The 26,225-nt window shown below is 33.6% G+C and overlaps 2 protein-coding genes across 2 annotated transcripts; one reads left to right on the top strand and one right to left on the bottom strand.

Moving 5' to 3' along the window:
* The first annotated feature begins 1,558 nt into the window (after positions 1–1,558).
* LOC123698704 lies at positions 1,559–3,084 on the top strand. Its single transcript, XM_045645454.1, has 3 exons — positions 1,559–2,228; positions 2,366–2,524; positions 2,597–3,084. Exons 1-3 carry the CDS (start codon positions 1,559–1,561, stop codon positions 3,082–3,084), a joined length of 1,317 nt encoding a protein of 438 aa, XP_045501410.1.
* Positions 3,085–17,100: 14,016 nt separating this feature from the next.
* Positions 17,101–25,817, bottom strand: LOC123698495 (dual specificity mitogen-activated protein kinase kinase dSOR1). The gene is made up of 8 exons (XM_045645141.1): positions 25,519–25,817; positions 23,063–23,232; positions 22,523–22,798; positions 22,005–22,198; positions 21,532–21,696; positions 20,443–20,610; positions 19,476–19,631; positions 17,101–19,121 (listed from the first exon to the last, which is right to left on the bottom strand). The coding sequence occupies exons 1-7, from the start codon at positions 25,635–25,637 to the stop codon at positions 19,512–19,514; spliced, it is 1,212 nt and encodes a 403-aa protein (XP_045501097.1). The 5' UTR covers positions 25,638–25,817; the 3' UTR covers positions 17,101–19,121; positions 19,476–19,511.
* Between the last annotated feature and the right edge of the window lie 408 nt (positions 25,818–26,225).

Below are 26,225 nucleotides of genomic sequence, written 5' to 3'. Positions count from 1 at the left end.
GTGTCCACGTCACAAACCACGACAATCCTTTGATGTTACCGACACAAAAATCCGACGCCGGATGCAAAAGAAATTGAAAAAACCTACAAACGTCAATGAAAATACCTACATGGAACTATTTGCGAATTGCGCATAAGCTTCACTAACCTTGATTAAAGATTTCTGTTTGAAGCAATATTTAAAAAAAACTGCTCCTTTTAAAATTTTTTTGATTTTTTTTTAATTTCGTCCATTTGAACCATCTCAATCAAACAATGCCTTTAGCTTACATGTGAAATTTATACTTTATAATTGAGAATTTGGATTGTGAAGTACAAATATATAGTGCAGTCGCACTATAAATTACACTACCTTCCAAAGACAGAAATGCTTCATTTGCGTTTTTCTTGCCAGAACAATACAATTTGAGATCTCTATTCCAAAATTTTGTCTTTCGTCAAGTCCTTTGATAAATTCATCAGTCTATTTAATAAGCAGCATAATTTAATGCTTCCTTTCATTAAAATCGACTGACAGCGCTTGCAATTAATAAAATAAACATTCAAAATAAACAAAAGGACATGCAAAGACATTGCAGACTTTAATGAAATTTCGTTCATCATGCACAGACAGGTAAAATATTAATTATAACTACACAGTTGGAATGCATATTTGCCTCCATCAGCTTGACGCCCAGCGAGGAAGTGTTGACACAAACAGTTGTGAGTTGACTAACGGAAATAGAAGTTTATTCCCATTGCATCCAGCTATTTCATCCCTTCAGCAATTTAACTTCGTGTCTTGTATAATTGAGGTTTTATCATAAACTTGGTAAACGGAACTTTCATGATGTTGTATCGAATAATAATAAAATGCATCACAAGATTTTATTACAATAACTACTATTACCTATAGTTACAATATTTGCTTATAGTCGTAAAAACCTACTTGCTCTGAATTATGTAATACACTTACTATATTCTATTCCATTCCTTGGTGGATTTTATATTTTTCCAAACCATTTGTCATTTTATGAAATGTAGCTTTTGTGGTAGCTTTCTACCAATGCTTTTTTTTAAATAATAAATAGTTCCAGCTATTTCTTCCAACACACTTTCAACAAATAATTTACATATTTTGCAGTCTTGTATAATGGACATATATAAATATATGTAGGTGCTGTGCTGACGCAGGATTTTCGGCCGCGTCGCACAGTCACATAGCGTCGCCCCTCAGTTGTCCCATAGCTCGCGCCACCGACCCACGTTTTGTAGTTAGTGAATATAAATAGTATATTTTTGTGTAATTTAGAAGAAATATAAAATTTAATTGGCCGCTATCTTTAATTTCATCTCCCTACACACAGCTACACCAAATTGGTGACCCCGACGTGATCTCGACCGGCGTGATATATCGACGTGAGTGTGTAGTAGGGAGAATAAATATTCAAAATTAATATATAAATATATAAATACGGACAACTCAAGAAGAAACTACAGGGCGGTGGCAGCGGTAAAATTTAAATAACTAAATAAAATTTAATAACACATAAAAGTACATATAAAAATTAAATATCACCATGGAACCGGTTAAAGAAGAATTTGCAAGTTTATCGTCAGTCTCCATTACGTCCCGCATCCCAGATTTTTGGAAGAAATCGCCGAAAATATGGTTTATACAAACGGAAGCAGTTTTATCGCCACAGAAAATGTCAGATGAAGCGAAATACCAAATAGTAATTTCTAAATTAACGCCAGAAGTCATCGAGCAAGTCACGGACATTTTAATTAGCCCGCCGGAGACAGGAAAATATGAAAAATTAAAAAGAAGATTATTACAAATTTTTGAAGAATCGGAAGATCGACAAATAAAAAAATTAATTGGCGAAATGGAATTGGGTGATCAAAAACCGTCACAATTAATGAGGAAAATGCAAGATTTGGCGCGTGGACGAGTAACAACAGAAACACTTCTAGTTTTATGGCAAAATTTATTACCGCCGTCAATAAGAGCTGTGTTAGCCGTATCCGAGAGTAAAAGTGAAGATATTTTGGCATCAATAGCAGATAAAGTTATGAAGAGCATGACACCCTTAAACTCGGTATCAACAGTTCAACAGTCCAGTTTAAGCAACAGACCAGAAAATAATTTGATTGGTGAGATAGAAAAATTAAATAATCGACTGAGAAGATTGGAAACAAGAAATAATACATCAAATTTTAGAACGAGGTCACGATCCAGGTCAAGAGGTAGATTTCAACATAATCAAAGGCATAATCCCAATTGGCTTTGTAAATACCATTACAAATATAAAAACAAAGCGACGAAATGTGTGAAACCGTGCAACTGGAAACCTAGTCAGCGTGAGAAACCAGCGGAAAACTAGCATCGGTGCAGCCAGCGACGGGTGCCTGCGACCGAGTCTACAGAAATAACCGTCTCAGTGTTTTGGACAGAAATTCAGGACTAAACTTTTTAGTTGATAGTGGTGCAAATGTGTCCGTCATCCCGCGTAGTGTGGTGTATGGTAAGGTTTATGCAGAAGGTAATAAATATAAATTATTTGCTGCTAATGGAACGGAAATTAAAACATATGGTATTCATTTTTTGTCTCTAGATTTGGGTCTGAGACGACCGTTCCGTTGGATTTTTATATTAGCGGATGTAAAGCAACCAATTATTGGTGCGGATTTCTTAGCTAATCATAAATTATTAATTGATTTAAACGGACGTAGATTGATTGATCAAGTAACTAATTTGAGTACTAAGGGAAATATCTCAAATTCTACTGTGCCCACTTTAAAAACAATTATGGAATGTCCATATTCCGATTTATTGAATAAATTCCCTGATTTAACTAAACCTATTTCTTACAAAGAGACGCCAAAACACGATGTTTGTCACTATATCGAGACGACAGGACCGCCGGTGCATGCGAGAGCGAGGCAGCTTCCTCTTGACAGGTACGTAAAGGCTAAAAATGAATTTATTGTTATGCAAGAGTTAGGGATTTGTAGACCGAGTAGTAGTCCTTGGGCAAGTCCACTACATATAGTTCCAAAAAAGATGGTAATATTAGGCCTTGCGGTGATTATAGACGTTTAAATGCAATTACGAAACCCAGATCGTTATCCAGTACCACGTTTACATGATTTTACATATATTTTGGGTAATAAGAAAATTTTCTCTAAATTAGATATTAATAGAGCCTATAATTCTGTGCCTGTTGCAGAAAATGACATAAAAAAGACAGCAGTTATTACACCTTTTGGTTTATTTGAATTTATGCGTATGCCATTTGGTTTGCGAAATGCTGCGCAAACTTTCCAACGTTTCATGCAAGAAACAGTTTTAAAAGGTTTAGATTTCTTATTTATTTATATCGATGACGTCATTATCAGTTCAGAATCAGAAAGTCAGCATAGAGAACATTTAGAGCAAGTTTTTGATCGTTTTAATCAATTCGGTATAACTATCAATTTTTCAAAATGTAGTTTTGGTCAGCAAAAATTAGAGTTTTTAGGTTATGAAGTTTCTACCGAGGGCATTAAGCCGCTCGAAGACAAGGTTAAAGCAATTTTAGATTTTCCTAAGCCTAGTACTATAGAAGAACTTAGAAGATTTTTAGGCATGTTAAATTTTTATAGATCTCATATTTCTCACTCGGCTGAACATCAGTCAGAGTTAAATAAATATCTTGGTAGTGCGAAACGGAAAGACAAAAGTAAAATTAATTGGAATAAATTAGCAGAGCAAAATTTTGAACAATGTAAGATCGATTTGAAAAATGCAGTTTTGTTGACATATCCTTCCTTAGATTCTCCATTGTCTCTTATGACTGACGCTTCAGATACGTGTATAGGTGCAGTTTTACAACAAAAAATTAACAATATTTGGCAACCTTTAGGATATTTTTCACGTAAACTTACGGAAGCTCAGCGTAAATATAGTACCTATGATAGAGAATTATTAGCGATATATTTATCAATTATTCATTTTCGCAACATGGTTGAAGGCCGCGAATTAATAGTTTATACAGATCATAAAGCGCTTTGTTTTGCATTTAGTAAAATAGGTACAAATAGGGAAACTGCTCGAAGAACTAGGCAAATTATGTTTATTAGTGAGTTTTGTACAGATATTCGTCATGTAACAGGTAGGGAAAATATAGTCGCTGACACGTTATCGAGAATTGAAACAATAACATGTCCCACCGTGTTAGATTTCGCAGAACTCGCCCGAGCGCAGGAAACGGATGAACAACTTGCAGAAATGCGACACCGGTCAAACGTAAACAGTCAATTTACACTTAAGCGTGTTGCAATGTTCGATTGTAATAAACAAATTTATTGTGAAACATCCACAGATAGAATTCGACCATATTTACCTAAACAATTTCGACGTTTAGCTTTTGATGCTGTGCATAATTTAAGTCACCCGGGTATTAGAGCCACAAAAAAATTAGTAACAGATAGATATTTTTGGCCAGAAATGAATAAGGATATAGGAATTTGGTCTAAAACATGTATTAAGTGCCAAAGAGCTAAAGTCTCAAAACATACTGTATCCGATTTAGGAAGTTTTCAAGGCTCGAGCCGTTTTGAGCATATACATATTGATCTTGTAGGGCCATTGCCAATTTCATCAGAAGGGTTTAGATATTGTCTAACAATCATAGATAGGTACACCAAGTGGCCCGAGGCTTTTCCTTTAAAAGAAATTACTGCGGAGACTGTGGCAAAGGTGTTGTATGAGGGTTGGATTTGTAGGTTCGGTTGTCCCCTTAGGCTTACAAGTGACCAAGGTCGACAATTCGAAAGTAATTTATTTAAGCAGCTTATGTTATTAATGGGAATACAAAAGTTGCGGACCACCCCATATCATCCACAGAGCAACGGTGCAGTAGAGCGTTGGCATAGATCTTTAAAAGCAGCGCTTATGGCTCGTTTAAATTGTAATTCATGGGTTGATGAACTAGCAACAGTATTGTTAGGGTTACGCACAACTGTTAAATTAGACACAGGCGTAACTGCAGCTCAAATGATTTATGGCAGTAATATAAGGCTGCCTGGTGACTTTTATGACACAAGTAATATAAAACCGTGTGACGAACATAGTTATGTTGATAAATTGAGGTCGATTATACACAGTATGAAACCGGTACCTAGAATTAATAAATTACCGTTTAAAATGTTCATTCATAAAGATTTAATTGATTGCGAATATGTATTTTTAAGAAATGACACCGTACGGAAACCATTACAACCGCCGTATGATGGGCCATATCGTGTCATTAGTAGAAAGGATAAAACTTTTAAAATTCAATTAATGGACAGACAACTTAACGTTTCAGTAGATAGGTTAAAACCTGCATACGTTTTACCTGATGATAATAATATTGTGACTAAGTTCACAGGTAAGTCTGTTAATATGAGTGATAGTAAAATTAATGATTCGCTACATACAAAAAAGGTAATTAAAAAGGTAACGTTTGAGACAGACAAATCCAGCTGTAAAAATTATGTTACACGATCAGGGCGAATACGAAAAACGCCAAGTAAATTTATGTTTTAATCATGTACATAGCCATTGTTATTGCATCATGCAAAGTTGCAAATTGTATGTTGTTGTTTTAGGTCACGTAATTCTTTGAATTTAAAGAATGGTTATATTTAAATATTTTATTCAACATTTTTATTTTCAAACTATATACAACTAAATATATACATTTTATACAATTATTTTTCTATATACAATATTTTACAATTTTACTATGGGATTAAATCAAACCAAGGAAAGTGTTGTCATTAACGAAAGTATTTCCAATGTTTCAAAGCTGGAAAATAAAATTAATATATTTGGAATCGTAATAATTTTCATTGCAGTTATATTAACTATTTTTGTTTGTTGTGTTTTGAAACAACAGTGTATTAAAGTTGCTAGTAATTGGTTTAAAAAAGAAGTTATGAGTACTACTAGCTTATCTGTTCCTGAAATCAAGGTGGAAAGAACACGAGAATTAAATAAAGTTGTGTATTAACAAACATGTAAGTTATATTTCTTTGTGTGTTATTAAAATTTTAATGTCATGACGTTTCATATATTGCATTGTTATTGTATCTATCGTCATAGTGTAAGAGACGGGAACAATTTTAATTATATTTTCGTATTAATTGTGAATGATTTTATTTGCATGTTAATGTACTAGGTACATGATACCTTAATATTATACATTGCGTATTTTTTTTATTAATAATGTTACTTTACATTATAATGTTTGTGTGTATGTAATGTTATGTTGTTCGATCGTAGGACTTTATTAGATTGTACTGTTGGCAAATGGCCGCAATGATGCCAAGAGAGGACATCATAACGTTATATCAAACACCATGGCTGCAGACTAGTAATTTTTATATTATGTTAAGTATCTTTTTTAAAATAAATGTTCGTGTGTTTATAAAAATGTTTCACCGACTCCTGAACTAATCTTGTATTATGTTTCACATTGTTATTTTTTGTCTGTCAGCAGAATTGTTAGGGTTCGTTGTGCGAGTTAGTAATCTAAATAAAGATAATTTAATTTGATTTTGTTTAAAAATGTTCCACATTTTTTTTGAAAAGGGGGGAATATTGTAGGTGCTGTGCTGACGCAGGATTTTCGGCCGCGTCGCACAGTCACATAGCGTCGCCCCTCAGTTGTCCCATAGCTCGCGCCACCGACCCACGTTTTGTAGTTAGTGAATATAAATAGTATATTTTTGTGTAATTTAGAAGAAATATAAAATTTAATTGGCCGCTATCTTTAATTTCATCTCCCTACACACAGCTACACTAAATTTATACAGTTACCTGAATCCTGCCTGTGCCTCGTGCCTCGGTAAATGCACTAGGTATTTATTATAACTCTAGATAGCAAAAAAACCTTTTTCTAGTCTAAGGTACCTAGGTAGTTGTGACCTATTATTGATAAATATTCAAATACCCCCAATATTACCATTTCTAACACATTACTACCACAGATTACTAAATAGTTACTACTTACAACAAACATAGGCATCTTAAATTGTTATTATAATTAAAAAGAAAGAAAGGCAGGAAATTAAAGGCACAAGGCGGACTACTGTCTAGTGTAACGACAATAATTTATGAGTGCAAACAAAATCACTGAGTGAGACACTAACGTTTATTCTATTGTATTTGTGTATATTTTTATACAGCTATTAAATGTGTTTTTGTAACTTTGTAACCTTACTATCTCCACATTTAAACTAAGATTTTCAATTTGTTCGCTACGTTTGAAAATGCTTTCTCATTTTGTTTATCAAATAAAATTTTCCGTGTAGGAAAGTTTGTAAAATGTATTCTTGCGTTAAAGCTGACACTAGACGATCATGAAGTGACTTGCACTACGTGAATAATTTCCTGCAGCTTAGCTGTAGCTTGCATGACGTTTGCATGTCATTCACTTAAATCGATATAGTAAAAGGTTCGCATAATACCATGAACTCATACTGTATCATGATTCATGATCGTCTCGTCTATGCTCCGTTATCCGTATTTATAGCATATGGCTTATTGAATATAATATAATATAAGAAATCAATAAAATTATTCATAGCTCACTTTTAAAAGGTTGTCAAATTTTTTATGTGATTTCATTTGTATGCAGTAGGTATATCCTTAGACTGCTTTTTATCGTTTAACTTTCGGTTCAATTTCTTAATATTTGAAATATATTGCCCACTTTTAAAGACCTATTCTTGTATGTATGTGCCTATGTATTCAGTATTGAGTATCACCAAAACGGCTCTAAGGACTTGAAAGCACGGGTACATAGGAGTCTAGTATATACCTATTGCCTACTCCTTCAAAGAATTGAAATTACAATTAATTACCTAACAATAAATTGCGTATATGGACCATATCACTAATTGCTCAGTAGACACAATAATGTTTGCGGTTTGCGTAGAATTATGCCCGTATAAGTTACGAGCTCTCTGGCATTGAGATAAATTGGAAATGGTATCGAATTAACCGTGGTCATTACCTATATTATGCTAGTGATTTGTGTCGCATGTGCGGAATACGGATGGCACCAGATACTATTGGACAAAAGATTTGTCGTTGCAAATGCCATATCCTAATATATAAATAGGAGTTGGATCTAACCAAGAAGGATCTAACTGCTCCTTTTTGGGATATTTTGTACTGTATGCATTAATAATAATTAAAGTTGAAACAATAAACCTAATCATGATTTTTCATTGAGATATAAAAGATGAACAGGGGACGTACCTATCAAGGGAAATTTTCCAGGGCGGCGTGAGATGAGAATTTATGATTTCTAGCGTTGATTAGAACTTTCTTATAGTTGTGTTTAAAACTGTATGTTTTAAAATACACGTACTTCTATAAAACAATGCATTGAAGTATAAAATTGTCTATTATCGTGCCAAATTTTGCACCCATCCATCGTATTCTAAACCTCGTTACAATAATATCTCATAGGCCCTAAATCTCACTGAACCTGTAATACATCACACGGTGGGTAAAGGAAACATATCTAATACGTTTCTCATTGTGGACCCATATCTTTGATCCATATTTCCCCTCGTTATCGCCGACAGTTCATTTTATTAAGTTACATTACCGCTATAGTCTAAGATCCGGCTGCAGGATTAGTGCGCTCATCGGTTTTTTGCTGAAAACCGAATTTTTATGTATATTTATAATTAGGAGAATATATATCGACTAGGTTGCCAGTCAAAATTTGGCCACAAGCATGTTTAATTAAAATTTTTCTAATCGATTTTTGGGAAAAAAATTCGTTCACTTGTTTTTTTGAATAAAATGTAGTCTACATCACGGCAAATGATATAAAGATTCAAAAAAATCACGGTTGCCGCTTTTCACCTGGCTGCAACATCTTGGCAGCCTGGTGCAGACAGGTATGATTTCGATTCATTTTTACGTTCATAACGTACATTTATGAATCATATATCAAATTAAAGCTAATTTTTTTCTATTTATTATCATATATGGTTGCCTAATTAAATCCGGCCGCAAATAAGGGTTGCCGGCTGTTAAAAATTATATATATTTACGCCTATTAGTACACCAACGCATTCTTTTTATGTATATTTATAATTAGGAGAATATATATCGACTAGGTTGCCAGTCAAAATTTGGCCGCAAGCATGTTTAATTAAAATTTTTCTAATCGATTTTTGGGAAAAAAATTCGTTCACTTGTTTTTTGAATAAAATGTAGTCTACATCACGGCAAATGATATAAAGATTCTAAAAAATCACGGTTGCCGCTTTTCACCTGGCCGCAACATCTTGGCAGCCTGGTGCAAACAGGTATAATTTCGATTCATTTTTACGTTCATAACGTACATTTATGAATCATATATCAAATTAAAGCTAATTTTTTTCTATTTATTATCATATATGGTTGCCTAATTAAATCCGGCCGCAAATAAGGGTTGCCGGCTGTTAAAGATGTTGAATATTTAAGGTTGAGTGAAAGAAAATATGTCGTCCTTTTCAAAATGACAAATTTAAAAAGTAATATTGATTTAATATAATTAACAGCCGATCCTCTCTTTTTCTCGTTGTTTCGCTGCCGCACGCGAATGCGTCGGTGTACTAATAGGCGTAAATATTTATAATTTTTAACAGCCGGCAACCCTTATTTGCGGCCGGATTTAATTAGGCAACCATATATGATAATAAAAAGAAAAAAATTAGCTTTAATTTGATATATGATTCATAAATGTACGTTATGAACGTAAAAATGAATCGAAATCATACCTGTTTGCACCAGGCTGCCAAGATGTTGCGGCCAGGTGAAAAGCGGCAACCGTGATTTTTTTGAATCTTTATATCATTTGCCGTGATGTAGACTACATTTTATTCAAAAAACAAGTGAACGAATTTTTTTCCCAAAAATCGATTAGAAAAATTTTAATTAAACATGCTTGCGGCCAAATTTTGACTGGCAACCTAGTCGATATATATTCTCCTAATTATAAATATACATAAAAATTCGGTTTTCAGCAAAAAAACCGATGAACGCACTAATCCTGCAGCCGGATCTCGTACTACTAGGTATATGTTAGATGCAAATGATCTATTAATGATTCAGAAATTTGTACGGTATTGGCACAGACTAATAATAATATACTACGTATACAAGTATTGGTATAGACGTAGTAAACAATATTAGCAACAGCATACAGGCAAGATTATACCCTTTTCAGCTATATATTTTCCTTGGTAAATGTAGATTATAATTTGTAGGTATCTAAATATTATGTAATTATATTATTGTAAGGTTCTTTATAAAAAAAACATAGAAAATAAAATGCGTTTCCAGTATGTGGGATTAATACCTAAAGGACTAGAGCCTGCCCACAGGCCACAGCCCAATGGACGCTACATTTGCATAATACCTATGTTTTAAACTTTAATTTGTAGGCAGATTACTCTTCCTAATTCTACCTTATACCTCGTAGTCCCGTTTAAATACCGAGTTTAAAGGTGCTTTCGGTTTTCAAGTAATTGTTACCAGAAAGTTTAGAGGGTCGACTAAATTTAGAAGTTCAATAGCCTTGTAAGTTCAGGAAGCCTTATTTCAACATTCAAACTGATTTATAGGATATACCTAATAGAACTCAAACATTGGAACTTTATGTTTTACTATCGGTCCGCCCCGGCTTCGCCCGTGGTACATATTTCGCAATAAAAGCCTATGTTCTTTCTCAGGGTCAAATTTCTGTCTGATTGTCTGTGCCAAATTTCATTAAAATCGGTTGAGAGGTTTAAGCGGGAAAGCGTAACAGACAGACAGACAGAGTTACTTTCGCATTTTTAATATTAATTTATATAGTAGGGTTGGGTATAGGTATACCTACAACATCTATTTGTTTTCTCTTTCCGCTAAAACTTTCTTATTTGTGACCTCTGGCCTCTCCTACCTTGAACTTCTAAATAAATGAAATATTTTCTAATTAAAGCAATGGAGTAAGGCAAGCAATATACCTTGATTTTCTTGAATATATTAGAAACTTTAGTAGCTCAACTATTTGCCTTTGAAATTACTGTCAACCCAAAGATCCTTAATTAACAAATATTTGTGGTTATGTATCTCCTTGTTAAAGATCTGATATCGAACTCACGGAACAAATAACCACCAAGTCACAAACTACATAGTTTATGTTATGCTTTCACATTATTCGGTAGAAAACCCTCTATCTATCTCTTTCGGTAGAATAAAGAAAACCAAACCAAAATAAAGAAATCTACCTATTCGGTAGAAAACCCTTTCTTTATTTTGGAGTGGTATAGCAAAACGGGGAAGAGGGGCCAATTCTGATCCCAGATTTTCAATTTAAAATATATTAAGACAGGTGTCCGTCTAGATCTAGATCTATTCAATAAAATAATTTCTGATTGCCCTTTTAATTTAATTAGTAACTCTGCGCTAATTTCAAATCAATAATTCGTTAACTACATATTATATACATTACATATTATATTTAAGCTCTGCCCTATTCCTCTCCTCTAACCAATTTCCTTCCGTACTCCGGTTGTCTGGAAGAAATCGCTATTTAGCGATAAGACCGCCATTTGTTTTAATTTATAATGAGATTAAGTTCATATTTAAGTTATCTAAGAACAATGAAGGATAAATAAATAACTAGTTACGTGTTCTTCGTATTTGTGGTTTTAGTCTCAATATATCAAGACTATATTTACCAACCTAACGTTGTGGATCTTAGGGTTGTGGATCTCATATTCCAGGGCTACTAGTTTAAGAAGCAGTTTATATTCAAGATGATAACATGTCTGAGTAAGTGACATGTGGCAAGAACACGACAATATCTTACAGCGAAGGAGACACCGTGATTAATGTTATAATATATCATCATTACACGTGTTCTCTGGATATTAAGGAGTTTATTAAACGTATGTAAATTGTCGGATTGTGTAATTAGCCATTTAGTTAAGCATAATTGCTCTTCATTGGGAATTATGTACCTAGGTATTAATAATCTAAATATAAACAGCAGCCCAAATTAAAACAAAGCAGGGGTGGGTAGGTACATAATCTTTTGAATTATTTATATCTAATTCCAATGAGATTCATAACTAACTTACACTGAATTATTAAAGTTGAGTAATGGTATTGCGTTCCAAAATACGTTAAAATTCAATTTAATAAATATGTTTGACCGTAGGCCAAAACAGAATGGAAGGTTCGTAATAGAATTTTTAATATTCCGCTATCTCCTTTAATATCTTTCGCCCCGCTGTACTCCTAATCAAATTAAAAATTCATCGAGAATTCGCCTTCGGGTGGGAAAAATTGCTTGGTTATATATAACATTTCTGACGATATAGTGTTAGATGAAAACATTCATATTTAGGATAAAAAATGTGTGTAGCTTTATATGAAAAATACAAACTTTTTTTCTTCAAGTCGGCAAAAGAAATATTTTAGCCCAGAGAGGGTTGAAATGTAGGTAATCGAATTTACGAAGTTCGAAATACACAAAAGTGGCATAGGAAAAGAAACATAGTAGGTACCGAAGAAAGTATATGGTATGTATTTTATACCTGTAAAAATAAGTATCAAACATATTTTACCTATTCGTAAATTATTTTATTATCTAGATAGGTACTTACCTACTTATTTCATGATTAGGTATAAAAAGAACTGTTAAATTAAATATTTTTACAATTTCATTAACATTGCACAACAAAACCACTAATAAAGTGTTATTGTGTCAATGTTTTGTGGGCTAGGCACTGTTCATCGATATTACAGCCAGTCACGCCTTATCATTTCATTTCTCATTGCCTTGGCTGCGCCCATCTCTTCAAAACGATCTTATTAGTATAGATAGTAATAACTATAAATACACTAAACTTACCACAATATAACTGTGATATAACGATGTATTGATGGAAACGTTACAGTTAGAATAATTTATGCTGATTGTAGGTGTAAGTGTAACGAGTAGTTGTAACCCAAAAGTTTATAGGTTAAGTAACCTTAATATTCAGGACCCTCCAAAAGCACAATGGAATGATCCGCCATCGTAAATTTAAATTACTCCAACATATTCTCCCTTTCTTATGGGTCTTAATGATCCTTCTGTTGGGCTAACAAAATATCGATTGACCTACTTATGAGATGAAATCAGTGACACGTTTTATAGCCTGTGACTTTCCAATCAGCTTTATCTGATCGTAAGTTCTTAGAAGTCAGAAACTTCCCGAGGTTATGAAGGTAAAGTCTAGGCGCATCGATGGATATAGCCTGATAAATTAAAAAAAAGAACGTAGAGAATCTTAGGCAAAGTTAGGATCCGTATTTGCATTGCAATGTTATCATGATTTTACAGAGTCGCATTGTAAGTAGAAATCTTGCTGAGACAGAGAATGAGTGGCTTAGTGAACTGCCATTAAAACTTCTATTCACCTAGGTAATTTTAAATTAGACATTATTATAAAAAGGTAAAATAGGCAATAGCATAGCATAGCAATAGATACCTATTTGTCGAATAAAAGCCAGTTATTGACATGATTTAGAAATTTTTGAAGATAACCATTATACTGAAAATCATTCAGAGTTTGTGAAAGCAAACAAAAAAGCCAGATACACTGAATACAATGCAATTAAAACTTGCTGAATACTTTTCAATGACAACCTCGGTTTGGCCTTTACGTGGATAATGGATGAGATCGAATGAACCTCTAGAGATCAGCGGTAAGAATTAGCATTTTAAGTGCACTCACCGTTCTGAGTGAATGGACCATGAATTGGACCAAATCCCTTAGCTTCTTTATTGCTTCTGCAAATTACACCTTCTGTTTTAAAATAATAATGGCATTAATAATAAATTTTTAACAAAAAAATTATTTACCTTCAAGTTAGTTATAAGTTATAGTAACTAAACAATATAAATTAATGAGACAAACCGGAAAGCGCTAGCTTTCAAATAAAAAAGAATCATCAAAATGTTCACCCAGTCGAGAGTTTTAAGGTAATAAATTAGTATTTAGTGGGCAACATGTTGCAAACATTATATTAAATCTCCTCGTATTTAAACAATTGCTGATATTCCATCAATCCATATTATCCATAGGTAAGGATTGGACCTTTGTCCTTTTCCGTTAGAAAATCCTACATGATTAAACTTCTTTATTGCGGAGAAGGCAATGACCTACTGATACTAGTAGACGCGGCATACGCCAACATCATTGCACTAAAAACAGCGTAATTAATACATACCTACTTACTAACGCATTATCACCAATACAGTTGTTCTCTCTTTCACTCTCACGCACGAGACATAAAACATGTCTCACTCATGTACTTCGTAATGACAACTGCCGATCAAAATATAAAAAGAACGTCCAGCCACGACGCTGAATGGTGCGTGACTAAGTGAAACTCGGGCACTTAGCTGAGATTTTTCTTGCCAAAATAGAGAGCGGGTAACGTATCTAGCTTTTTTATATATCATAGGGAGAAGGTAGGTTATGTCAGAGATCTACAAATACCTCAAGGTGACCTATATCTGTATAAGATGTTGAACTAGAAGCTCAAATATAACGTAACCTAATTCTAGGTATATCATGATAATGTAACGTTATTATGAAAACTAAAACTCAATTAAACCATTTATTTATTCAACTATTATTAGAAGCAGTAACGAATCGTCAAAATGTTAAAAGACAGAAATAAGTAGAAAAAAGACGTGTGGCACTCGGGGACTGCCGCGGTAAAGCTATTGCATGCTATGCCTTCAAGCCACACCTCCGCCTGTCGAAGTGGGGAGCGTGAGGTTTTTTCGTTACGGAATTTCTCGATTCGGTCCCCGCGCTCAAGGCCCACGATAGTAGCTACGCAATAGCTTAAAAACTCACATTACTAAAATAGTATTATAAGAAAATGAGAATATGATAATATCACAGCTGATAAATATTATTATTAAAGTCGCAAAAATTTCCAACTTTACATAACTTTTATAAACGATCTTCCAAACAAACGTAGGCTTAAACTTTGCTCTTTAATGTCTTCTTAATGAGTTCCGAAAAAGAATATTTTTCTTTAAAACAATGTTATTTATGATGTAAGCTTAATGAAAAATGAAAAAGATTATGGAATTTTTCTGTATATTTGAATGAAAATATTCAGACATTTAAAATTTACAAAACTGGGTCGGAATAAATTTATAAATTAGCAGCTAGGTAGTAGCACATTACCTGTCATTAGCAATTGATTCTGCTAGATATTGACGGATTAAAAATTTGTGAAAAATTAAATTCTAAAATAATTAACATAAAATGGCTATGAACCTTATTATTGAACATAATAAAAGCCATAAAAATGATGTTATTAAATGTATTTTGTAATCCTTGGAAATAATAATTTAACCCTTCTGCTAGCGCAGTTCGGTGAGAAGAGTAATTGAAAACGCATATGATAACAACAAAACGAGCTGGATTTTTAAAAATAAATTTACATGATGTTATATTAAATAATTTAATATTATGGGACGTAAGTATTGTACCTGTGCATAGTTTTGTTTTTGTAAGTCAATTAAGTTTTAATTATTTATTTAACTTTTGAAAATGTTATTTACAGAAAGAGAACCACACCAGGTAGGATAAGTATTGTTAAATTTTTTAAATCAGAAATATCATTGGAGCAGGATTGTCAGTCAAATGGTATAAAACAAAGTCGCTTTCTCTGTCCCTATTTCCCTATGTCCTTTTGTATGCTTTTAATCTTTGAAACTACGCAACGGATTTTGATGCGGTATTTTTTTAATAGATAGAGTGATTCAAGAGGAAGGTTTATATCATTATATGTATAATAACATCAATATTAAATAGTGGAGAAGTACTGTTATTTTTGAGGTTTCTAATGTGATGTCGTAAATAATTACATTTTTTCCGCTTACATTGCAAACGCAGGCTGAACCCTACGAGTTTTATCAAAATAATGTACTAAGTATTGTACACATTGAAAAGGTCTACTGAAAAGTCCGTAATGGTAGATGTCTATCTCTTATGGATAACCCACAATAACATTTTTTTTGTCATTACTTTTTACTACAAATAATGGTTAATTTCCGAAGCGATTTTAACCAATACAGCATTAATCCTTAACCAATTAAATACCTTGAATACATTGTTCATGTAATATAAATCTATATGGCCCTTTACTCCGTATGATTTAAGTGAATATTTTCGAAGATATTACAGATTTAAAAATTGCGGGACGTAGCGTTTGCGGCGGTACCGGCCGGCCGCCATTGCACCCGTGCGAAGCCGGGGCGGGTCGCTAGTAGAAGAATAAATAGACAAAGAGAATTCAATAAATAAAAGGCAATATGCTTTCCATTAACATTTATTTGTACATGTAACCTAATAAGAAGCTAACTACAAAATAATACGATTGCTACACTTAGATACAATAATAATAAAAACAGAGATTTGTTCATCGACATTGTCTACTCATTAGTAGTAATACAGGTTTAATCTAGCAACATTAGATAAAAGTATTTTGATATGATAACACCGATTATAAATACACCAAGAAATGCGGAGGTGTTACCAGTTCAAAATAAAATACGTTTAAAATGTGCATAAATAAATGAGCAACATTTTAGTTCATAAATAAAGTATAATGAGTGATAATACACAAAATATGTTATTATGTCGTTTTCTCCTTACTGAGATCGATATTTTAAACTTCAAAACGCTTCCGTCAAATAACTTCGCGAGTCTCGGAGTTACTGCCTTATGTAAGTCAAATCTTACCACAAGTGATAACTGCGTTAAAAACAACCGACTTCAAACTTGCACTTGCACAAAATTCACAAATACCTACAGACAAAAATGCTCATAAAATAAAAACTACTGGGCCTATCCGAATAAAATTTATATGGGACCAATTCGACACCATCCCGCATCGAACAAAAAAAAAATCACGTAAATCGGTTCAGAAACCTCGGAGTAATCGGTCTACATACATAAAAAAAAAATATACCGGCCGAATTGATAACCTCCTCCTTTTTTTTGAAGTCGGTGAAAAAGTCTGCCTAGATAAATGAAATACCCAAGCTTGTCAACGAGCTACTACTATGTATTCATTTTAATAATCTGTATTTACTAATAGAAAAACACGCAGAAAGCCAACGATGTTTGCAAAGTTGACTGTATTATGACCCTGTAATAAAAACCTAACGTAATTATAATAACAACCATTATTTTCTAACTATAAATGCACAGATAACCTAGTTCAAAGGGAATTGAAGGCCAAACTTTTCGTAAAAAATATAAGTAAAAATATTTACAACAAAATTACATCCAAAACTAATAGATATAAAATAATTTCTCAATAAAATGCCATTAATTTCAAACGATTGCTAAAAATGGTTAATTATTTATTTACTAAAGTTTCAAATTACTGTCTTTAATAATTTCATCAATGTTTTTAACATTTAAAATTTTAACAATCAGTGATCGCATAGCGAAAATTTGAAAAATCTAAAAAGGGAAACATTTATATTTATCAAGAACATTTAATAAACTTTCATAACGATGAAAGTGTACAATAAAGACGAGGAACAAACTTTATTGGCACTGATAGTATCAGTAATTCAAATATTACACATAACATAATAAATGTATAGATGCCTATCTAAATAAGATTTCGGCGTTATTCATAAATAGTTCGATTCATATGCCAAAACATTCCATACAAGCATGATTATAATAAATATCACAAACTAACCTCTAAACAGGAAGACGGGGCAAAATAATAGCGACCACCAAGCGAACATGCAATACACACGGGACTTAAGTGCTCTAAGTGAATAAATGTACATACTACAACAATGTATGGAAGCGCCAACAATTCAAAAATGCTTCGTCGCACAAGTGATTATCACCCAATCGCAAGAATTGGATAAAAATCACTCACTCTCATCGTTCGTTCGGCACACATTGCGGTAGCGCGTCGCCTACGTACTAGGTGCAATTATGGGTATAAAAGGCGGGGCTCACTAAAACGAAGCGAATAAAACAAATCAAACGGGTAAAAAGTGCATCACGTCAAAAATAGAAAAAAAAAGTATCTACGAAGTAAAATTTTTTCGATTTTTTTTTTTCGTTTACATATTTTTTTATTCGTGTATTTTCTAGAAAACGCATTCTTTTACAAGATAACTAGATGAGGGTGGAGACCCGCAACGCTCCCACGCGCGGCGCTGGGCCGCCCGTTTGAGTATTGCGGGGCTCGACGCCGCCCACATTAGTGGCCGGCGCGGGCGTCTTAACTATTTTAATAACATTTACCAGCTGACATGAATTACGCACTTTCAGCAAAGAAAAATATGTCAAAACACTACTAACAATTTTTTCGACTTGCAACTAGTGAAATCAACTCTACTTGACCATTAATCGATTAGATGTTTAGTTCGTTTAAAAACCCCTCGATTAGTTTGTCCGCGAATGCACAATGTTTTAGTATCACACCCTGTGTCGGAAATGTCGGCTTCGCTGTCGTCGCGCGTCCATCGCACCGTATAGCGCCGCATACGGTGGTGGAGCGCCCACCGACACCACGAGCATATCGCGAGCCCTGCGTCGTCGCCACATAATCTCCCAGAATTATTCCTTACGTAATACAAGATTCCAATAAGCGAACGGATCTCGATAATTTAACATCGCAAAGGACGTCCGTTTATATATTTTTTTATCAATGCAATATGTTTCATAGAGACGAGATGCTTTAAGAACACATTCAATACTCGTTTTTAAATAAAATCTGAAAACACAAATTTCAATTGAACGATGTACCCGCAATGTAAACAACTTCGCAATATCGGGAAGACATAACGTAAAAGAACCGCAATTTAAAAGTGCCCGGGTTTGAAAATAGGCAAAGGTTCGTCTCTACATGAGTTTGGTTGATTGGTTGGTTGGTTGTTTGGTTGATTGTTGGTGTGTAATGGTTGTCTAGAGTTGACATACTGCGGCCTGTTGGGGGCAGCTACTCTGCGCCAGCGTCCTCACTGATTGTCTCGCCCGCTTTCTCTTGGGAAATGTTTTGACCTGCAATACAGAGATATCTGTGTAAAAATGTTCTTAGAAGATTACTTAAAAATATGACTACTTATTTTGATAAAATCTCGTGATACATAACTATTAACCCGGGATCATTATTACTAATATTGCAGGATATTTAACGAATTGAGTTTCAAAAAAAACGGCTTAAAATTAACATTTGAACTTCAGTTACAGGCCAGTATTATTCCCAACGGGAACACACTGAAAATAATACTGCTATAAGACATCATGAAACAGGGGCAGGGCATTGAAAAACTTAGACACGTTGACCTTGGAGATATTAAAAGATTTCAACCTATCGACACTATACCAAACACCACAAGCTAAACAAAAACTGACCCTTTTTCGCTGATGAAAGTATGCACTTCTTGCAGCTTATGAAGAAAAAGGAGACACGTTGGAGTTGGGTGTGGAGGGCATGAGGTCCATCGTCTTGCACACCCAGCCCGCTATGTCCACGCGCTCAGCCTCCGCGCCGCGGATCCACTCGTGGTTCTGTGCACAACACGTGTTTGGATTAGTTACATATTATTAACTAGATTTCCGCCCGCGGCTTCGCCCGCGTTTGCAAAGGAAAACCCGCATAGGTCCCGATCCCGTGGGATTTCCGGGTTAAAAACTATCCTATGTGTTAATCCAAGTTACCCTCTATATGTGTGCTAAATTTCATTGTAATCGGTTCAGTAGTTTTTACGTGAAAGAGTAACAAACATCCATACATCCATACTTACAAACTTTCGACTTTATAATATATATTAAGATTAAGATAACTCAGCCCCCGGAATCACAGACACAATAGAAAATCTATTGTGTCGTGGCCCGATCGAGCCGCTCGGGGCTCAATGGGTTAAGATTGTTTAGTGATTATTATGTCCGCGCTTGTTGCCTTCGCCGTCACTCTCGTAGTCAAAGAAAATTAACACTTGATTGATACAAATGCGCATCATAATATGGATCTTTCTAGCCTCTTAAATATCTCAAAACGCAAAAATCATACATAAAAATCGGCCTAATGTCACATGAAATAAGGTCAAATAAACAAACGACACACGCTTACGCATTTATAATAATATGCATACTAAGGCATAGATTCAAATTCTATAATTAATAATATTTTCGAGTGGGAAATTGATTCGATAAGTTTCCAGCGACATATCTTGAAAAACCATTAATGGGTTAGTTATATTTCAATAAAGTTTTATAAAGCTTATAATATATGCTTCTATAAAATTTTTGAAAGAATAAAAAATGCGGAACTCATGCGGAGAATAATGACATATTTTTATCATTACAAAAACAAACTTACCATCAGCGTCTTAAGGTCGGCCCTTTCATCGGGGTTTTTCTTGAGACATCGATCAACAAAGTCAGTGAACTCGTCGGAAAATACTCCACCCGGAAGCTTTGGTGGAGGTTCGTTCACTATGTAATCTAGTAGCTCGAATATCGCCATTGGACGAGGTGAATTTGGCGCCTAAAAACGAATAAATAAAATAAAAGTTTTTTAATCTGTTTTTTTTTTAATTGATTCGAAAACCCTATATTAGAAAATTCGCAAAATTTACAATTATTTCTCTCACGCGTCCTACTATAAAATACAGATTTAGTTACGCGCGAATAACGTGCGTAGGACGTGCGAAGGTTTAAATTTATGTGAATTTTTTACGAACAGTAAGTATGCTACAAAAAGACTATTCTTGGTCTTATAGCATGAAGATGCAGGATGATTCTGAAACGTATTTTCGATTTATAATTAAGATTTAGATATCGTTAGAGAGTGTGTGAAATATTTACTATTTTAAATTCTACCTACACTTTAATTTCATACAGAATAATAATAATATATTCATGTGCACGTGTTAAAGTTCACCTTGATGGGTAAGGTGAACCTTAACAAATTCACTTTGCATCCTTATCACATATAACGGATGTATGCAACTGATATATTGTGAATATTTGAATAAGAACTGTTCTTTTTATGCAATATAAACAAGATAGTTTTCACAAGAATTTAAATAATATTACATTTAAACATGGTAAAGAAACATCAGATTGTAAAAATGTATATTTCACCATCATGTAGACAAAATTTGAATTTTTCATACTATGCAATTTATAAAATACTAGCTTCCCGCCTGCGGCCTCACTCGCGTTTTCAAGGAAAAACCCGCATAGTTCCCGTTCCCGTGGGATTTCCGGGATAAAACCTAGCTTGCTCAGTGAAGATGCAGCTTACGAATGGTGAAAGAATTTTTGAAATAGGTCCAGTAGTTTATTCGTGAAAACCATACATACATACATACATAATTACAACCCTTTCCTCTTTATAATATTAGTATGTATACTTAGATAAAATATATATTTTTTGTAAATTCATAAAAAGTACATTATTTACCTGGCCAGGCGAGTGATCTTCATTCTGACCGCCAAATATAGCAGCTAATGTTTTCGCATCAGGCGGCGGTATGGGGTACATGCCTATAGCCATCTCTACAAGTGATAGACCGAGTGACCAAATATCTGATTGGACTGAATAGTGAGTGCCTTGCAGACGTTCCGGCTGGAAATAAAACCATCATAATGATTGCAATTATTGAAGCTAAATCTAAGAAGAAATTTGAATTTAATTGGTCTCAACTCTCAAGGTAATCAAAGGGATAACATTATAGATACGTTGTATACGCTCAAGAAGGGCAATACAAAATTAAGGTAATTGCCCAACTTGTAAAGATGAGCGTGCAAGATGTAATCTGTTTATTAGAAATTCAAAATTTTAGTTCACATCTTCTAATAATAGTTCTTTGATAATAACTAAAGGAATTTAACCTAAAAATATAATAAAAATTATTTAAAATCAATTATACATACCGACATATAACTTCGCGTTCCCACAAAGGAGTTAGCCATAGAATCAATGAGTTGTCCAGACACACCAAAATCACAAATCTTAATCTCTCCGTTGCTGTTCACGAGAATGTTGGACGGTTTCACGTCACGGTGCATTATCGCGTGCTTGTCTCGCAAGTAGCTGAGGCCCTTTAATACCGCTGATGTTATTGTTCCTGAAAAATATTTTGCTAAATTGTTTAGAGGCTCGAGGATTGCAGATATGAGTGATTTTTACAGATATTTTTGTATAATAGACATTAAGAGGATTCACTTCAATCTACATTAGGTTATGGGGATTGAAATAATTCAATTAGATTTTATAGTTTTTAAAAGTCTTATAAGGTCAATCTGGCCTAAATAAATTAAAGAATATTAAATACATATTATTAATGCCAGAACTAATAGAAGTGTGAGAAATACAAAAATTACATTAGCAATAACTTTCCTGTGTTAAAAAAAACAAACAATGAAACCCATGCAAATAATTAATTAATAACCTAGAATTGACTCAGGAATCCTTCCAGCCTTCTTCAATATCAAATCCAACGATCCACCATCCATGTATTCCATGCAAATAGATATTTCGCCATCGCTATAAAATGCTCCATAGAATCCAACAATGTGAGCAAAGTTGCATTCGTGAAGTACTTTCAGTTCCCTTATAATCTGTTTCTTTATAGCTGGCTTCACTTCGAGATGGATTAGTTTCCTTGCCATGATGAGACCCGTGGACTTATGGCGCACCTTCATCACCACACCACCATTCCCTTGGCCTGAAAATAATAAAGCTTATCTTATATATATCTACAACTTCTTTGAAAATGTTTAAAAATTACAAAGAGTTTATATTCACATTTTTATAACAATAACACAACAATTATTTAATTAATGAACAATATCAAAATGCAATTATCAGTATCACAAATAATTAACAAACTTATTTTAAATTAAAATTAAAAAAAACATACAAGTTATCAGTCCTAAATAAAATAATACTGTGAAAGTAATACATAAAATTAAAATGCTCAATAATGTACCTAGTTCACCAAGCTTTTCAAAGTCATCATCACTCAGTTCACCAATCTTCTCTTTCTGGCAGAGGAAGACTTCTATTCTTCGTCTCTGTGTGTCGTCCATTTCGATCTGCTCCAATCGCTCAGTGAGAGCTTCAATGCTCGTCTTCGATTTGCCAGCTAACCCTTGTCGTCTATAATAAAATTTATATAAAAAATATGAAAAAAATTATTTGCAGTTGCAATTCTGAATACATACAAACTAACTGGTAAGTGTAGTGGTTTGTTTAAACACTGTTTTGCAGGACACATAATGCCTACTAGTCCATAAAGAAACAGATGCATAATGCATCTACCCAAAAACAAACAAATTATAATGCATTAATCAAATGTATCTAAACTTTACAGTAAAAAACAATAACAGTCTGTTCAAATTATTTATTTCCCCATCTATTCAATGTAGAATACCTGTGTAGAATACACACAAGGATGTTCTTCCTTTTAATATTAACATATACTATTAATGAAATGACTATTGCATGTAAGTGCTGATTTACACAGGGTCAGTAGACAAGTCAGTCGCGGCGCCGAAATTGGCGCCGCGACTGACTTTAACTGTTTACATGAAGTAAGTAGTAGTGGTGCGTTTCCCACGGTGACCACACGTTTGTGAAGTCAGTGAGAAAAATGAATTCACGAAAACATCTGAAACGACGATTTAATTATTTGTTTTTTTTTTTTTAATTAAAAATTTATCAATTTTGCTGTTGAATGAGTTAATAGAAATTGTAGAAAATGAGATAACTAAAAATAAACGACAATGGGTAAGAAAATGGATTTAGGGATTTAATATCCCAAAGGCACTCGTTTTTGCCATATAATTGCACCAATTTTAAGGTTTTGTCTTCGCTTACGGGTCATTTATCGCAAGCGAAAAAAACGTGGTCACTCTACAACGCAGCGCGCGGCAGTGACTAACCACGCACTGACTTGTCTGTTTACACGGGGTTTATTTGGCTGACGCGAGGGTGCGCGGGTGGCGGGGGGCGCCAACTGACTTTAAAATATTCGTGTCCGAATATTCAACTCAGCGGTGACTTCAAGCCTCTGTACTGACTTCAAAACTGTTTACACAGGGTTTTTTTCGGGTCAGCACTGAATTGCCTCGAATTTGTAGTCAGTTACTGACCCTGTGTAAATCAGCACTAAAAGATGAATGAAATTATCAAATTAAAGGACTTAAAATATGATTTTGTAGTTATCCCAATTTTATGCTAAAAAATTAATGTTTCCACAGTATATTAAAATCAAAACAGTTCTTGTAAAATTTAATTCAATATATTGTTAGCTTGAATTCATACACTGCTAATTTAAAATAATAGTTCTTAATAACAGGTGATGCATAGAATATAAAATTGCAGACATCTGGTCGCTAAGGCAATCATATAAAGCTGAATCATGACATGTCTGAATACAAACATGCTTCTTAAATAAGCATAGTTACTTAAAGTTTGATTATTATTTGAATATTAATAAATTAGGTAGATAGATATAAAAAACATTATCAAAATGTAACTATTTAAAATATGTTTTGTTAAAATACTTTTTTGTTCATAAATACAAGATAGATATGCCATTAATTGATAATGGTAAGGCATTTTGTAGACTGTAATTTTCATAGATGTTTTTGTGAAAAATGTCACATGATTAATCCTTACTAATATCCTTACTTTCCTTAACTATTAATTGTTACTAATGTTATAAATCTGAAAGGTTGTAGTGAAAGAAATACAAACAATAGTTTGTATTTCAGAAAGAATTTCATGGTTTGATTGGCTTGAGAAGCTAAAGAGTGAGATATATTTTTTACTAACTACTCTGATACATTTCTTTGCATGGTAATTTCCTTTTACTATTATAAGTCTGGTATTCTATACCTAAGATAGTAATAATAAATATTGATGTGAAAGAACAATATCAGAGACCACACAATAATTTAAGAAATCTATGGTAATTATTTGTAATGTAAGAAATTTTCAGAAATTACTCAGTACTGATGCAAATTGTTAATTAATAAGAATAAATAATACAAAGTTAACAATGGCCAAAAATTCAGAAAAAAGTTTTTTTTTAATTAATCATAATTTATTTTAGTCTAGAAAGATCTTTTGATATACAGTCTACAGAAGTCTTATCAATGTTGTGCTTGTGGTATTCAAATGTAAAATTCAGACAAATGTTATGTAAAACCAATACTTTTTTTGTGTATAGTTAATATAATTGATAAAGTATGTAGGTATGTATAGTAAGTATGTAAAATAAAATTTAATTTAATCATCAATTCTTATGCATTAGGTATAGGTATCTGCTGATCACCCAAAACTGGTATAAGGTATGGGTACTTGAATTATACATATAATTTTTACATTTTTATTACAGACTCAAAAACAATATATTAATATAAAATTAGTGGTACTTACTCTGAACCAGTAGCTGATTTTAGCTGTGGTGTCATATTAGACGGTGTTACAGCTGGAGCCGTATCTATAGACCCTGGTGGGAGGGTCAAGTTTAATTTATTCTTCGACATTTTACTCATTTTAATCAATGTTCGTCACGGCATTTATACAGTTAAGTAATCTCCTTATTGCTAAGAACACCTTAACGCAGTCAAATACCAGGTCCGTGTAACAACATTAATCAACAAAAAAACACAAATTATAAACAGACAAAACTTTCGCAAGCATTGGAGGAATTTTAATATTATCAATTTATCATGTGGATACAATAAAATTTCGATTGACTTGACGTTTTATGACGTCAATAACGTTCTGTCATTTGTACCACAGATAAATGTTAGTACCCACCTGTGCCATAGAATACTTAAAATATCTGTACTGTTTTATCATCGAGTTCATAATAAGGCTGTGTAAGGACCCTTGTATGGACCACATCATCTAAGGGCTTTCAGACAGAAAGCTGGAAACTTATAAGCGCTTACCGGCGCTTGTCAGCGCTAGTAACCCGCACAGGAAAATATTATATGAACACGCGCCGATAAGCGCTGATCGGCGCCGACAAGTTCAGACACGCGCTTGTCAGCGATGGGCGCTGCCATATAAAATTTGTCTTGTTCTGCTTCAACCTGCTTCCTTCGTGTAGACTGTAGAACGAACCAGCGCTGACA

Source organism: Colias croceus, chromosome 16 (assembly GCF_905220415.1).
Source record: "Colias croceus chromosome 16, ilColCroc2.1".
Classification (NCBI taxonomy): domain Eukaryota; kingdom Metazoa; phylum Arthropoda; class Insecta; order Lepidoptera; family Pieridae; genus Colias; species Colias croceus.
The sequence above is the reverse complement of the archived record's forward strand: the minus strand, read 5'-3'. Positions and strand labels throughout refer to the sequence as shown.